The 16978-nt window shown below is 43.2% G+C and overlaps 2 protein-coding genes across 4 annotated transcripts in view; one reads left to right on the top strand and one right to left on the bottom strand.

The window, feature by feature from the left end:
• The window catches only part of lmx1al (LIM homeobox transcription factor 1, alpha-like), a 29471-nt gene extending 18006 nt beyond the window's left edge, over positions 1-11465 (top strand). For both annotated transcript variants that reach the window (XM_029727253.1, XM_029727254.1), the window contains exons 4-9: positions 6819-7051; positions 7287-7447; positions 7653-7730; positions 7970-8087; positions 8378-8533; positions 8626-11465. In XM_029727253.1, coding sequence (XP_029583113.1) covers positions 6819-7051; positions 7287-7447; positions 7653-7730; positions 7970-8087; positions 8378-8533; positions 8626-8783 — 904 coding nt within the window. In that variant the 3' untranslated portion in view covers positions 8784-11465. The remainder of the gene's footprint in view (positions 1-6818; positions 7052-7286; positions 7448-7652; positions 7731-7969; positions 8088-8377; positions 8534-8625) is intronic.
• Positions 11466-12160: 695 nt separating this feature from the next.
• On the bottom strand, positions 12161-16882 carry LOC115170894 (coiled-coil-helix-coiled-coil-helix domain-containing protein 5-like). Of its 2 annotated transcripts, XM_029727252.1 has the most exons (4): positions 16330-16882; positions 14404-14544; positions 13674-13825; positions 12161-13283 (listed from the first exon to the last, which is right to left on the bottom strand). In XM_029727252.1, exons 1-4 carry the CDS (start codon positions 16362-16364, stop codon positions 13255-13257), a joined length of 357 nt encoding a protein of 118 aa, XP_029583112.1. In that variant the 5' UTR covers positions 16365-16882; the 3' UTR covers positions 12161-13254. The 2 variants fall into 2 exon arrangements, with proteins under 2 accessions (XP_029583112.1, XP_029583111.1); XM_029727251.1 differs by lacking the exon at positions 16330-16882 and having other exon boundaries at positions 14404-15157.
• Positions 16883-16978: the final 96 nt, after the last annotated feature.

Genomic DNA, 16978 nt, shown 5'->3' with positions numbered 1-16978 from the left:
AAGTGTATGGAAAGACTGGTCTGCTAATCATTGGCAATAAACCTTGATATTGTATTTTATACTAATCAGAGGGTCATTCATACCGTATAGCTCAACACATAGGCTTTGAAGGAAATGGCTTCCATCTGCATGTGTGTGTGTGATTGCAAGTTGTTTCTGTTTGTATATCACCGTTCTGTGATGTACCGTGTCTGTGACGCATACACTCCAAGAAATGCTGGGTTAAAAACAACCCAATTTGGATTATTTGGTAAACCAGAACTGGGTAAGTATTGGACAGAACACACGCTGGGTTATTTTGACTCAGCCAGTTGTTTTATGGGTTGTTGGGTTGTTGAACCCAAACATGGGTTCATTTAACCATCAGTTGGGTATTTTTTTACTCTCATTCTGAGTTGACCTAGCAGCTGGGTCTGTTTTCAATGTAATCCTTCAATTATTTTCAGATAGATTTTATTTGTCTACCTGTTATTTTGTTTTTGCATTTTACACATTCTTCAATCTATAACATGAAGATAATTTATTACATACTGTATTATAAACTGGGGTGGTTCGAGCCCTGAATGCTGATTGGCTGACAGCCGCGATATATAAGACTTTATAAACTGGATGGTTTGAGCCCTGAATGCTGATTTGTCTGAAAGCCATGGTATATCAGATATAGGGTATGACAAAACATTTTTTACTGCTTTAATTACGTTGGTAACCAGTTTATAAGAGCAATAAGGCACCGCGGGGGTTTGTGTTATATTGCCAATATACCACGGCTAGGGGCTGTATCCAGGCACTCCACGTTGCGTTGTGGTTAAGAACAGCCCTTAGCCGTGGTATATTGGCCATATACCACACCCCCTCGGGCCGTATTCCTTAAGTGTACCACGGGTATGACAGAACAGTTATTTTTACTGCTCTAATTACATTGGTAACCAGTTTATAATAGCAATAAGGTACCGTGGAGGCACTTTAAAGTACTTTAAAGTACAACTGAAATATTTTTGGGGGGTATCTTTACTTTGCTATTTATATTTTTGACAACTAATGTACTTTTTACTCCATACATTTTCCCTGACACCCGAAAGTACTTGTTACATGATGAATGCTTAGCAGGTCAGGAAAACGGTCCAATTCACGCACTTATCAAGAGAACACGTGGTCATCCCTACTGCTTCTGATCTGGCAGACTCACTAAATATAAATGCATTGTTTTTAAATGATGTCTGAGTGTTGGAGTGTACCCCTGGGTATACGTGCATTTTAAAAACAAGAAAATGGTGCCATCTGCTTTGCTTAATATAAGGAATTTGAAATGATTTGTATTTTTACTTTTAGCAATTACATTTTCTTTTGATACTTAAGTATATTTAGAAACAAATACTTTTACTGGGTGACTTTCACTTTTACTTGAGTAACTTTCTATTAAGGTATCTGTATTTTTACTCAAGTATGACAATTGGGTACTTTTTCCACCACTGCTCTGCGGTTTGTGATTTATGGCCAATATACACTACATGACCAAAAGTATGTGAACACCTGCTCGTCTAACAGTTCATTCAAAAATCCTGGGCATTAATATGGAGTTGGTCCACTCCTTTGCTGCTTTAACAGCCTCCACTTTTCCTGGAAGGCTTTCCACTAGATGTTGGATCACTGTTGCATTGACTTGCTTCCATTCAGCCACGAGCATTAGTGTGGTCGGGCACTTAGGCCTGGCTCGCAGTCAGCGTTCCAATTCATCCCAAAGGTGTTTGATGGGGTTGAGGTCTGGGCTCTGTGCAGGCCAGTCAGGTTCTTCCACACCGATCTCTACAAACCATTTCTGTATGGACCTCGCTTTGTGCACGGGGGAATTGTCATGCTGAAACAGGAAAGGGCCTTCCCCAAACTGTTGCCACAAAGTTGGAAGCACAGAACCGTCTAGAATATCATTGTATGCTGTAGCGTTAAGATTTCCCTTCACTGGAACTAAGGGGCCCGAACCATGAAAAACAGCCCCAGACCATTATTCCTCCTCCATCAAACTTTACAGTTGGTTCTATGCATTGGGGCAGATAGTGTTCTCCTGGCAAACACAGATTTGTCCGTTGGACTGCCAGATGGTAAAGCGTGATTCATCCCTCCAGAGAACACGTTTCCACTGCTCCAGAGTCCAATTGCGGCTAGCTTTAGACCACTCCAGCCGACAGTTAACATTGCCCATGGTGATCTTAAGCTTGTGTATGGCTGCTTGGCCATGGAAACCCATTTCATGAAGCTCCCGGCGAACAGTTCTTGTGCTGACGTTGCTTCCAGAGGCAGTTTGGAACTCGGTAGTGAGTGTTGCAACCGAGGACAGACAATTTTTGCAAACTACGTGCTTCAGCACATAGCGTTCCCTTTCTGTGAGCTTATGTGGCTTACCACTTTGTGGCCGAGCCGTTGTTGCTCCTAGATGTTTTCACTTCCCGATAACAGCACTTAGAGTTGACCGGGGGCAGCTCTAGCAAGGCATAAATTTGACGAGCTGACTTGTTGTAAAGGTGGCATCCTAGAACGGTGCCATGTTAAAAGTCTGAGCTCTTCAGTAAGGCCATTCTACTGCCAATGTTTACCTATGGAGATTGCATGGCTGTGTGCTCAATTTTATACACCTGTCAGCAACGTGTGTGGCTCAAATAGCCAAACTAATTTGAAGGGGTGTCCACATACTTTTGTATATAATGTACCACGTTGCGTCATGCATAAGAACAGCCCTTAGCCGGGGTATACTGGCCATATACTACACTCTCCTCGGGCCTTATTGCTTAATTATAATAAGGTATATCACCTTATTGCATCCCAACAGTGGGATTTACATAAGCTTTTAGGGAACTCATACACTTCTGTAAGCTTCATTGAAGCTAAACGTGATAACTATATAACAGAACAGATTAACAAGAATGACATTTACTCTCATGGGTGGCCAAAAAGAACTATCTGAAAGCTACACCCCTACTAAACTAGGCCTCCTGTTTTTGTATGCGTGTGTCTTAGTGTGTGTGTGTGTGTGTGTGTGTGTGTGTGTGTGTCACGAGCGTGTGTGTGTCACGAGCGTGTGTGTGTGTGTGTGTGTTTGTGAGCATGTTTGTGTGCGTGCCAGTGTATATGTGTGTGTGTTTGCGTGTTTGTGGTGGTGGCGGAGGGAGCGGTATCGTGGGGAATGCTGGGAAATTTTAATAACACAGGAGCAGTGCAGGGAGATTTAATAAAAGGAGATGATGTGATTACTGAACCCTGGCTCTGAGCCATCCTGCTTCACAGTGCAATATCCGCTCATACACACACACACACACACACACACACACACACACACACACACACACACACACATACACACACACACACACACACACACACTCACACATAGACACCAAAATAAAATTATACTAAAGCTATACTAAGATTGTAACATCCAGATTCACTGTAAAGATCTCATACCCACAACCTCACCTAAACTTACATTTCCAATATGCTAAAACAAACACATACCGAATATGCATGCTTACGCACATAGGAGCAAGCAGCTCCACGTACACATCAACATACAACTAACACATGAATAACAGAGTCTTTGCTGAGATCTGAGGACTTGCATTCGCTCCCCAAGCTAATGTCTCGGCTTTAGCTCAGTAGGTTAACAGTCGTAACCCACTGGCGTGCAAGAGAATGGGGTTCGAACCCAGTCAGTCTCATTGGTGCCGTGAATTTGGGAGGTCAAAGTGCCAAGCAGGGTGAAATGTAACTCAGTTTGCTTACGAATGCTTGTGATCATTTCGGAGATACCTATATAGGCTTCATAAAGGGTTTATGAAGGCTTCATTATGCCTAAAAAGTTGTGTTTCGTCTAAAGTGGGACCATTCATCTTGATAGCAGCCATGAGCAATTTCTCCTCTCCCTGGGTTATGGGGGATGCGGCCCAAATGGCACCATATCCCCTATATAGTGCACTACTTTTGACCAGAGCCCTATGGGGCTTGGTCAAAAGTAGTGCACTATAAAGGGAATGTGGTGCCATTTGGGCCACAAGTAGGTCTATTGTGAATTACACTTCTATTAGGGGGATTAGACTGATCTACTTAGAGACCTCCCTCAGTGACTGTTGCCCTCAGTTTCCAAGTTTAGTAAATTCTACAATATGTGGCACTATGAAATGGGATTAGTAACCAAAAAAGCAGGACTTAAACACTGCAGAGGAATTGTGGTCTGGTGACCGTTGTCCCAAGTCGCCTTTATGTTGAGTAAATTCTGGCAGTATAAAATGGGATTAAAAAACAACAACTGGGATTTAAAGGGGAAATCTGCGGTTAAAACAGTAACAAAACCGGCACCCTGCCATTGGTTTTGTAAACGGCTGAGGGATGGAGAAATGTAACTACTCTCAAATGTATACAGAGCTATTGATGTAAAGACTGACCATCCATGAGATCAAATGTATAGTTTTAACCAATATTTTGAGGCTATACAGTGTCTGTTTAATTACTTTGTTTATGAACAAATCAGTGAAACAATCTTATAATTTGGGTAATGATGGGGTAAGACAATTGAACTAAACTCATGAGGCACAAGTTTTATATTCTTCAATAATGAATGTGTATATGTCATGAATGTTAAAGTAAAAAAAATAGCAGATTGCCCCTTTAAAACAATAGATTCTGGTTTGCCATTTTCAGGGCTATTGGATGAGATATTTGACAATTGCTGTAGGCAATGAGGCAATTAAGAGGAGGCACTTGAGAGAACTTTCTGTGTGTTATAGACAGACAGCTTGGTATAATGGAGTGTGAAGTGAATAGATGGTGGTGGTGGTGGTGACTGGATTAGTGGTGAAGTGGTGCTCCTCGATCGGTGCGTGTGTGTGTGTGTGAGTGTGTGCACGCACGTGTGTGTGTGTGTAAGTGTGTTTGGCAAGTGAGTGTGTTTGGTTCAGTAAGTATTTGTGACGGTGGCGGGCTGTGATTGGGGTAATTTTCGGGAGTGTTAGCTAGTTTTGGCAGACCGATGGATTGAGATAGATTATCCGTGGCAGCTGTGGTTCGGACAGGGCAAGATCACAGATTAGGAGCTCTAATGTGCCGACCTGGCTCACTCTCCTCTCCCGCTTTCCTCTTCTCACCTCTTCCCCTCTCCGCCCTTCAGATTTGGGGTAGCAACACCTTCCTCTCACCCAGTCAGGGAGCCTTAACGCTTCTCTTCCTCTTTCCCTCCATCTCTCTGTCCCTCGTCATCCTGTCACTTTCTCATCCAGTCATCCCTTGCCTCGACAGAAATATTTTTCTCTCACACTCTCTCTTATTTCTATGGCCTCTCTCTTTCTATGAGCTAAGTCTCTGCCACAGCAGACCTCTTGTTTGCCGTCTTGTTTAATGACCCGGGATTTCCCCAGTGTCAATATGTCATCATATGATTATGCGTGTGCAGGTGTGTGTTTTAGATATGTATAGATATTGTAGAAATGTACATGGAAGTACTCACCGTATATTGATGAGTAACCTGGGTTTCCTGTAAATATATGTGTGAGTTTATAGGTTGGGTTAGGCTAGAGAGACACAGAAAAAAAGAGAGAGAGTGTGTGTGTGTGTAGGGGGGGGGGTCTATGTGTGTGTGTTTGTGTGTGTATTTTGGTGTGTAAAAGAGAGAGAGATTAACCCCATGCTATGGCCAATCCCTGGTTATGAGTTTACAGCGTCTGTCTGGGCATCGCACTGTTTAAACAACAATCTAATTAATCCTGTCTTTATTAGTTTCACTGAACTACAGAGGGAGGGAGCGAAGGAGAAGGGACGGAGGGGGGAGAATCGGGAATCCTGTCAGAAAATACTGGAGGGAGATGGAAGGAGGGATGGGGGGGGGGTAGAGGGATAAAACCACTGGGATTCAAGAGGAATTTAAAAGCAGGAGTTTTGGGGCCTTTAAATTGAATTGATATGTTGATGAGAAGAGAATGAAGAGTGGGAGAAAATGAAAGGGGTTGGGACACACGAGAGGAGTGGTGAAAAGACAAAAGGAAAGTAGACAACGAAACCCCGTGAATAAAAAAATAAAAAACTGTCCAAGCACGATGCTCGTTTCACATGTTCTCTTCTAAATCCTACTAGTTGTGAATAGTAGGTAATGATGGGCTAGAACACTGGACCAGCTCGTTCAATAGATTCATGTAAAGAGTTAGCGAAAGACCTAGAATCCACCACCACTTCAGAGCAGGCTCCCTATACGTCAGTTGAATACTGCCCCCAAGTGTCGTCAGTGAAGAACGACATTCTAAAGCGTTACCACGTACTGTTATTGCAGGAAACGCATGTTAGATGTTCAAGCTTTAAGTTCTGGGGAAATGCTGATGTGACCTTTAATTATATACCGTACACAGGTTTGGTTGAGAATCTCCACAGGTGCAAATGAGGTCTAATCTTTCCGGCAATCTGTGTCTGTCTCTCTGCCTTTGGGTGCGTTCCAGGTTGTCTTTAATTCAGTCGCTCGGCACATCTCAGAGGACCGCTAATATCATGTTAGTGAGACATTACAACACTCCTGCAAGCGATGTGAGACCTGATCATCTGCAGCCCGACTTCAAAAAAGACAGTTTGGAAGGACACCTCGAATGAGGCCTTAAAAGCTCTGCGCTGCTGTGTGGTCAAGACGGTGTCTTCAGCACATCTAAGAATATTACTTAATATTCCTACTGTGACCTTAAACTAACTCTTCTTCAGGACTGCAAAAAAGACAACCTGGAACACACCCGACTGCAATAAAGACACCTGATCTATTACACACTGGAACGCACCCTTTCCCCCCTCTGTCCCTATAGGCTGTTTGTCAGGAAGTGCAGTGCGTGCCTGCAGGTGATTGGCCGCTCAGAGCTGATCATGCGTGTGCTGGGGCAGGTGTACCACCTGGGCTGTTTTAGCTGCTGTGAGTGTGAGCGCCGGCTGCAGCGCGGAGACGAGTTTGTCCTGAAGGAGGGCCAGTTGCTCTGCAGAGGAGACTACGAGAAGGAGAGAGAGATGCTGGCTGCCATCAGCCCCACACCCACTGATTCAGGTAACAGGAAAAGACGGGGCGACCAACAAATCAATCAGTCAATCAACCAATAAAATCACTGGATGAAATCTAGGTGGCACTTTGTGCTACGGTATAGAAAGTGCAGGAGATTACATAATTACACAGTGATAACCTAATGACTTTTTTTTTTTCATTGGGATTCACTACTAGGCACCATCTGATACCAGTTTGTCTGTCAATTGAAGATCCTATTTTCTCTCTCCACACCCCTCAGTGAAGAGTGAGGATGAGGATGGTGGGGGCGGTTCTGTAGGGGGGAAGGGCGGCGAAGGGAAGGACCACAAACGGTCAAAGCGACCACGCACCATCTTGACCACACAGCAGCGCAGAGCTTTCAAGGCCTCCTTCGAGGTGTCCTCCAAACCTTGCAGAAAGGTAAGCAGGCCAGGCGTAACACAGTTTCTTTGTTTTGTTCCTTCTCTTTTTTCCCTTTTCTTTCTCTTTCTCTCTCTCACACACGTGCACGCGCACACGCACACATACACACACGCACACACACGCACACACACACACACACACACACAGACATATACACACACAGTCCCATTTAGTATCATGGCTTAATTTCTCTTATCTTCAGGTGAGAGAGACACTGGCAGCTGAGACTGGGTTGACGGTTCGAGTCGTGCAGGTGTGGTTCCAAAACCAGAGAGCAAAGGTGAGATATTTGACCTATCCTGAATCCCGCCCATGACACTAATACAACCAATAACACTAATCATGAATCTAATGGCCCAATTGCTCTGAAACTGCATGCAAACATTTATTTTAAAGGCTAAAGCACAGTTAAAGGGATAGTCCACCCAAATAACACAAGGAAGAACTATCCTTATAACGAACGACAGAGCAATAGCGCCATTGAGTCCATTATCAGTGTGTTGGTCCTGTGCGTTGCAGATGAAGAAGATAGCTCGCAGGCAGCAGCAACAGCAGCAGCAGCAGGAGCAGGAGCAGCTGGGAGGGTCCAGGAGAGGGCCGAGCAGGGGGGGCCGACAGAGCAACGATGACAGTGAGGGTAAGAGGGGGGAATAGAGCAGGGATTTAAAAAAAAACTTGTAGCTAACTGGTACTTAACTCGCGGAACGGTAGATTTAGAAGTGCTTAATTTGACCGTTTTTGTTCATTCATGCTCAGGAAGATTAGTCTTTCGCTACAAACGTAACAATTAAAAGAGTAGCTTGCCAAAGTAGCGAAGTTTCAGGAAATTCACCTCAAGGCAGGTGAAACAATGTCGCTGGAGGTAAAGGGGCAGGACGAGAGGAAGAGATGCAGGGATTGATTCATGTTCTGTCTCTCTCTTCCCAGACGGTTCTAGTGGTCATGGATTGGACGGTCTGTTGGCGTACCCTTCGTTGCCACGACAGCAGCTACTGGCTCTGGACCCCAACATCTACGGAGGAGAGCCGTTCCGCCATGGCCTCACACCTCCTCAGCTGGGCTCTGAACATCTTCACTCCTACGGTAAGAGAGGGAGGGAGAGGGAGAGAGATAGAAAAAGACCGAGCGAGATGGACGGACCAAACAGAGACATACTAACTCTATTCCCCCTTTAGATTCAGAGACTGTGTTCCACGATCTGGACAGCGACGGGAGCCTCAGTCACCTCGGCGACTGTCTTCTGGCAGCGGCGGACGGTGGGCTCCTGGCGGGGCGGGTGGGAAACCCCATCGACCGCCTCTACTCCATGCAGAACTCCTACTTCACATCCTGACCCCTGACTCACTCCACCAATCACCACTCAGAGAAGCAGCTAATGGCCGGTTATCCTGCTAGGCCCACAAGGTCATCACACCAACCATGCTTGAGCTGGGTCCATATCCATATCTGACCAGGCTTATTGTACATTACCAAGTAAAAGCATAATAGGAAACACCTGGGTCATGTTCAGTAGGGCGGAAACGTTAGGAGTGAAACGGGGAGTACTACCTTAACTTGTCCACTAAGAACACGTTTTTCCATACCAAACACGACCCAGGTAGCCATTTAAGATCTTAATTATGACTTAGGCCGTGTCCGAAATCTGGCTTGCCCATTACTTACTTAAACTGCATACTGTGTACTAATCGTATTACATACTATTTAGAACGTTCGGTTTAGTGCAAACGTATGCAGTAAGCAACAAACATCAAAATACTACTCATCCATACTGAGAAGGCGTCATCGAATGCGCCATTCGCTCTTGTTCCCCGCCATTCTTACATTTTTGCAGAGAGCATCCCCTATTCTGATGATCAGTTGTTGTTGAACACGTGGGTGTGAAAAGACGAGGATCTCCCTCAATAGTGCCCAGCGAATTCTACTAGATGAAAAGCCAAAATGAGTATGACATCCGGGCATTTAAAGTATACTAGATCTTCAAGATTTCACATACTATAAAACTTTTTTTTTCACATACTCAAACGGCCTACTATTTAGGATGCAAGTATGGGTATTCGGACACGGCCACACTCTTTTGCTTGATCCCAACATCCTACCTGTCGCAGACAGATGTGAAATCCTACGACAACATACTTTATCAAATACTCTCTCGTTTGTGTCATGTAAGAGGGACTATTCCATTGGTCCGTTGCTCCAGGCAAGCTTAAATCAAGGGCAGCTAAAGTATTTCAAAGAAAAGAAATACTATTTGAACCCAGGTCTGTCAGGTCTGCGTGTTTGTGAGTCAGAAACCTATGTTACTTATTAGGTTGCCAATGAATGGGGAGTGTTTCATTCATTAGCTCAGGATCTGACCTGCTTGTTGTGCCCACGTGGTTAGGGAGTCTTCTTGGCAGCAGGGTTAAGGAGTGGGTTAAGGAGTGAAGACGCATACCAGAGAGGTTACAGCAGGCTAAGGGCAGAGCTGCCTCCAGAACATGATTCAACCCAAAAAGCGTTGTATTGGAGATGGTCACTGGTTCATAGCGTGGATGGGGTCAATTCAGTCAAATCAAAAAGTGAATGGAAGTTCAGCCTAAATTAATGACTGGAATAAAGGTACTGGGTGGATTTGGAGGAACATTGGAGAGATAGATTTCATAAGAGGTTGAGATGAGTTGAAGAGTACAGAGTGGCACGCTCGATTTGTATGGGAATGAGTGAAATATGTGGGTTAGGTAACTTAGGTCCAGAGTTTGCTCTCAGGTTAGTGTGTCGGTTAGGATTTTTAGCAATGTTGTACGAGAAATGATTTACAAATCACTGTAACCTGATTAGTTCACATTAGTCAACATAGGGAGAGGAGATGTGTAGACCGTAGATGACATCAGGGTCCTATAGAGTAGTGTTTCTCAACCTTGGTCCGGGGGACCCAAAGGGGTGCACATTGAAAAGAGAGCGAAAGAAGAAAGAAACAACGTTACGCCTGGTCTGCTTACCTTTCTGCAAGGTTTGGAGGACACCTCGAAGGAGGCCTTGAAAGCTCTGCGCTGCTGTGTGGTCAAGATGGTGCGTTGTCAGGTGCGAAAGGCCAAAACAAAAATGTACACCCCCTTTGGGTCCCAAGGACCAGGATTGAGAGACACCACTATAGAGTAGACTAACAGGGTCATTCAGATAACCTTATAAAGGAAACAGGGTTGTGTAAAGTGTAACGCTTTCATGTAGCTCTGGTTCAGGGTTTTATGTGGGGTTTGCGTAGGAATGCTCAGCATCAGCAAGCCGTTCGTAACACCCTGGACCAGAGCTAGCGTCCGTGTAATTATTTCTTTGATACTGTGAAGTAGTCACTAAAAGGTGCAGGAGTTTGTCCTGGGCTGGAAAAACGCTAAGCCCTAACGAAAATGTAGAAGTTGAATACTAATTGGTGTTTAAAACATAAGTAAAAAGTATGATTAGGCCCTGGAGTTTTTCCAGTTCAGGTCACGGGGTCAGGAAAACTACTGGCCCTAGCTACGATAAACAAGTATGTGTTCCAATGTAAAATAATTGTGTTAATATTATTGTTGTTACAATGAATACTACAGTACTACTATAGGTATAATCACTGTAATTTATCTTTGATCGAAAACACCTTACAATAGACGTTGTTCAATATTTTGTACTCTTATGGTTAAGTATTTATGTTGTAGCATGAGCTGTGTGTGCCACACTTTCAAAATGTAAATAATTATTACTATGAACATAGCACTGATGACAGTATTTTCCTATAGCTTATACCCACACTGGGACCATTTTGTGGAGTCCACTTCCTATATGATTTCTCATAATTGACTGATGATATATATTTTTTACAGTATAGTATTTACGTGGATATAATTTATTGTGTGATACATTTCTCTGGAAGGTATGAGAAATTCTTAATCTTAGATTTTGTCTGAAAGATATTGTTCAAGTTTTTGTTCTGTGACCTCTTCCAGTGTGTGCTTTTTTGAGTGTAATGTCGCATTTCTTCAATATAACCTGTCAATTCAGAGTCCGACTAAATATGCCCACATTATTCTGATTATGTGTGACACTGATGATGCAAGGCTTCTCCTTCTACATTGAGTATACAAAACATCATGAACACCTGCTCTTTCCATGACATAGACTGACCAGGTGAATCCAGGTGAAAGCTATGATCCCTTATTGATGTCACTTGTTAAAGCCACTTCAATCAGTGTAGATGAAGGGGAGGAGACAGGTTAAAGGAGGATGTTTAAGTCTTGAGACATGGATTGCGTCAGAGGGTGAATGGGTAAGATTGAAGTGCCTTTGATCGGGGTATGGTAGTAGGTGCCAGATGTACCGGTTTGTGCAACACTGCTGGGTTTTTCCATGCTCAAGTTTCCTGTGTGTATCAACAATGGTCCACCACCCAAAGGACATCCAGACAACTTGACATAACTGTGGGAAGCATTGGAGTCAACACAAGTCAGCATTTCTGTGGAACTCTTGCACCCCCCCCCCCCCTCTCTCTTTTTGCCCTCAGGACAGCCTCAAAATGTCAGGGCATGGACTGTACAAGGTGTTGAAACTCAATATTAGGAATGTGTTCTTAATGTTTTGTACACTCAGTGTATGTAAGGTATGATAGGGAGCTATAACGTAATTGTAGAAAAGAGCCTCTGCACGTTGTTTGTGTCAAAGTTGATGAAGACTGACATTTCTAAGGAAGAATCTCTCCACTTGATTGCGTCTCCCTCAGCCTTTAATAAGTGAAGCAGAAAAGGGGGCCTGTTCTGGTTAGTAGTCAAAGGGTACATAACTCAACACCCTCCCTCTTGTCTGTCTCTGTGGTCACACAGATTGTAACTCCACAGCCCCCTCCTTCTCCTCCATCCTTCCTGGGCTCTGTTCCTTCCTCCAGCGGAAAGCCTCCTCCTTCATCCCCTCTACTTCTCCTTCCTTCCACCTTTCCTCAGCTCCTTCAAATTCTAACTCTCCTGGCCCCTTCCCCTCCTTCCATCCTTCCTGCGCTCCCTCCTTTCCCTCAGCAAGTGAGTAGCCAAGGAGAGATGTGTGGGAGAGATATACATTCCACAGTTGAATATTCTACCGTGACTCACTCCAACTTGAAGAAAAGGAGAGTGGGAGGGAGAGAGGGGCACCCTTGTGTAGCACCATAACATCAGACAGCATGTATCCAAACTGGATGAGTAATAGGACTGAAATATAGGAGTTTCATGATAAAATTCGCCCCAAATAACATCAAGAGACAACCACACCGCAAACAAGGGATACTTATATATCACGCAGTTGTGCAAAGATATGCTGCGGAGTAAGGTTACAAAGCGAACACCGTTACACACATTCATTCTCAATATACATTTGAGAGGCAAAGAAAACCATTTATGCTGCTACCTGAGGTTACCACAGTGTTGTAAATATGTATTACACACTAAAACCTGCTGCATAGTCAGTCGCACTGAGTGATTCTTTTCACATACAGGGGACACGACTCCTCTGATTCCCATTGTATTTCAGAGAGCTGTAGCGTCGATGAGTTATGAAAGAACTTCAACAAGTAACCCGTCTTGATTCTTGACAGTCTCGGACAGAAATCAGTCCCAGCAACTTGTAAGTGTCTAGGATTTTGAGTTCTCTTGACAAATCCTAAAGTAGCCATGGACAAGAGTCCACTTTATCCACGTACCAAGTCAGGGTGCTATCAAAATGACATGGGCATTGATTTATCCATGATTGATAGAGCAGTCCGGCGTCAGTGTTGCAGGAAGGAGATATCTTCTCTGAGAGGGATGGATGATGGTCACTGGTGGGTCCTAAGAGGGCTGAGGAACCGGGTTCACTGCTGAAAGAGGAGATGCATTATATTCACTTCAACTACTACACCAAATATTCAAAAAGGTAATCTCTCAGAAACAGATTACGTAAACATAAATTACAAAATTGCGCAAGATTTTAGTTCTGGGTTAACCCAAGTTGGTAAAACAAATACAGTACGGAGTACGGACACTGGACATGTATGAATACTAAGGACAGAAAGACCCAGTTTATGCCAGGTAATAAGATATTTCTTTAGTGTTTACTTTTGGGGGTACTTGAAGACGAAGAGGAAAGACACTGATGTAAAGCACTCTCTCAGGGCCAAGGGGAACCAGTCAAAAGTTAGTATAATCACAAGAAATTGAGGGCTGTGATGAACGAGCCGAAGACTGATCTACAATCAGTGAACACTCACCCACTCCGGCAAGGTCCACTGTCTCTGCACAGCCGAGGAAGCTTGCTACGTGTACTGAACAGGAGGTAGGTGAGTTCTGGTTCTCTAGTAAGCAGTGTTCAAACTCTGTGAACTCTTTTGAACAGTCTGTCCGGATCTTCTGGATCACAGGGCTGCAGAAACATTGATCGACAAGATCTTGAAGAAAAACACAATCCTACACTTCACAACATCAGCACTGTACAGTACTCACTGGTTTGACTTCTTGCATATGAATTATTTTCACACCAACAGTTCTTTATAGTAACCCAACCTAGACCCTCAAGCAGCAGCACAGTGGAAGGAATAGGGTCTAGGCCTAGGAGAAAACGTGTGCAAAGCCTGTGGTCTAGTGTTAACGCTCCCGGCTAGTCACATATACTGTTCCCCACTGGAGACCAGAGTTCATTCCACATGTCCACCCTTCTTACTCTCTCCCCCGTTTCCAACTTTCAAAATAGGAGTAAACCTAGAGAGGAACCAGACTCAGAGAGGGGGCCCACTCTGCTCTGTAACGGGTTTAAATATGACCATCAAGGCCAGTCAGTTATAGCCTGGGCACTACCAGTCTGTTGCTGCTATCATTCCACTCCTTATCATGCAACGCAATGACACGGAGTACGAGGAGTTGAAAGTTAGCTAAATAGGTTATGGATTTTAGGCTAAGACAGTTATACACGCCCAACTGATATTGTCAGAGACAACAGCTTACTGTGAAGAGGTACACTGTGCCACCTTCATCTTCAGGTCTTGACAGTGCTGTTGCCATGTTGATGGGTGGGAGGCCACACGCTGCCCATAGCTCTCCATCTCCTTGTGGCAATACTTGGTGGTGATATCCATGGCAACCTGCCTGGAGAATGACACAGACATGCAGAACAGTTTCTGAGATATGCATAGACAATTACAGTGAAGTCCAATCATGGACTGTGTGTCCTCTTTTGTGACAATGATAATAGTGGAAGGAATGAATGTCAGAAAAACAATTTGATTACTAAGAATTTTCCGACGGCAAAGTCTTTTAGACGTCTTTGTTTCTTTTTTTTATGGCGCAGTCCGGACCGGCCTTGATATAGACACCTTTGTTTGGTTCAGATTTGGTCTGGTCTGGACCAGCCTTGATTTGAACGTCCACAGACGTCCGGGCCAGCCTATATTTTGCCCAATCATGGACCAAATCGGAACCAATTATAGACGTCTATGTTTCACAAGTTTTGACAGCACAGTAAAGTACATTACAGTACAGTAAAGAAAAGTAGCGTACAGAAAAGTAAAGTATAGAGTACTGTATTGTACCCTACTTTACTCTAATGTACTGAACTAAACTGTACTCTGTTTTACTGAATAGAACGCTAGTGAACTGTAATCTGGTCTACTGAATTAAACTACTATACTGTACCGTACATTTTAAAATGAATAGATTTGGTAGACAGTTTCATTATTTTGACCTCCCCACAGTTCATTGGAAGTGTAAACTCTAACATAGTTTATTAGCTAGAAAGGTATCTTGGCGGCATATAGAAAATGTTGCTGTTGTAAAGCAGATTTTCTGTAATTCTATGCCATGGCTAATGCTGTGTTCCTCTGCTCAAACGTTATAAAAACATCTATGGGCATGTTCCCTGAATGCCTGTCTTTTTTAGATTCCACCTGACTGTCTAGCCTTTATTTGATTGTTAGTTTTCAAAGAAGGTATTATAAAAAAAATATATATATATACAGTTCAATATTTTTTCTGCATGCTTTGTATCTGGGGTTAGTCGTTTAAGTTGACACGAAACCCGTTTTTTCATCCCGAAAATGACCACTTCTTAGACGGCCTGCTTAAAAATGTTCTATACAGAAAAATCCTGTAATTAGCTCCAATGACTGTCATTTCCTCCTTATTAAAAGGATAGTTCGAGATTTGGCAATGAAGCCATTTATCTCCTTCCCCAGAGTCATGTGATTTATGTGGACCTCCTGCAGTACCGCTGCAGACGCCAGTTTGAAAACCCCTGCTCTATTGTACTCGATACAACAAAACTCTACTAGCCTGTACCGTACCATACTGTACAGTACTGTACTGTACTGTGATGTTAAAACTTGTGAAACGTAGCCTAAACATCTATGATTCGTTCAAATTTGGATCCGGTCCGCATCCACCAAATATGCACTTGAGGGCGGAGCTCATTATGATAATAACCAGCATGCTTTGCAAGTGTTTTTGACATTTACAATTTGGTCATTCAGAAGGTGCTCTTATACAGAGCGACTTACAGTCAGTGCATTCAACTAAGGTAGATAAACAACAACATATGACAGTTATAGCAATTACAACAAAAATCTATAACATTATTGAGAAGTTTATTGTAGCTGAAGTGGTCCGTTGGTTTATACATTAGTTTTGACTATTTTGAACATCTTTGTTACCAGTTTTAAAGCTTTTGAAAAAGCTAACATAAGTGCATGTGACAGATGGGAGCAATAATAAATATAATGTTGCAATCTCCAATTGGATCCTCTTTCCTAACCTGTTATGAAAAGAGATCTGACGATAATTTGACAAAAATTGGATAAATCCCTTCTAGCAATGCAGAAGAGGTATTTTTTTTCGGTGGCTTGTCAATTTTTATTTAGACATTTTTGGAGTACATACCGGGAGTAAATGAAGATTTGCTTAGCGAACTCCATATTTGGTGATCAACGAACGTATTTTGACATTATATAGCTTGAATTGGAGTTTGAATCTGAGCCATCTCTGGACTTCAGAGGTCTCTGACACACAGATACTGGTGCAGTCACAACTGTATTTTATTGGTGTGAATGACTACAGTTAATAACGTCGATTTTTTTACTAAAATAGATAGCTATGAAATGGAATCAAATGCATAACGTTGAAGACACATGTTTGCGATGGAGGTAATTTGACGGCTTGTTTATAAAGAAAGTAAAGTGAGAATCAAAGGTTATAAAACACGTGTTCACAGCCATACACAGAATATCTACCGCATACACCCTCCTCTATTTCGATTGTTCGAAACCGCTTGCATTCTGCCATTGTTCTATCCCATTGGTCCTGGGTTGTTGTCAATCACAGATTTTGACATTTCCTGCACGAGTACAAAAGCGTCGATTTCTTAAAGGAGAAACAACCGAATGCCCTGTGATATTTTAGCCTTTATGTTGTTAACCATTGCTTTGAAAATGTTCCTTTTAAGATGCACTTGATTTAGGATAGTTGATGTCAAACAAATGTGATCAAATCGGCATCTCTCTCGGCAGGAAGTAACCACACGACAAGCAAA

The sequence above is a fragment of the Salmo trutta genome, chromosome 32 (assembly GCF_901001165.1).
Source record: "Salmo trutta chromosome 32, fSalTru1.1, whole genome shotgun sequence".
NCBI classification, from domain to species: domain Eukaryota; kingdom Metazoa; phylum Chordata; class Actinopteri; order Salmoniformes; family Salmonidae; genus Salmo; species Salmo trutta.
The sequence above is the reverse complement of the archived record's forward strand: the minus strand, read 5'-3'. Positions and strand labels throughout refer to the sequence as shown.

Coding starts and splice junctions, on each gene's coding strand:
- LOC115170894 (XM_029727251.1), bottom strand. CDS start 14,615: ATGATTGGACTTCACTGTAATTGTCTATGCATATCTCAGAAACTGTTC. Junction 13,826..14,403: donor GCACAGTGTACCTCTTCACA/GTAAGCTGTTGT, acceptor ATGTTTCTGCAG/CCCTGTGATCCAGAAGATCC. Junction 13,284..13,673: donor AGTGGACCTTGCCGGAGTGG/GTGAGTGTTCAC, acceptor CTCCTCTTTCAG/CAGTGAACCCGGTTCCTCAG.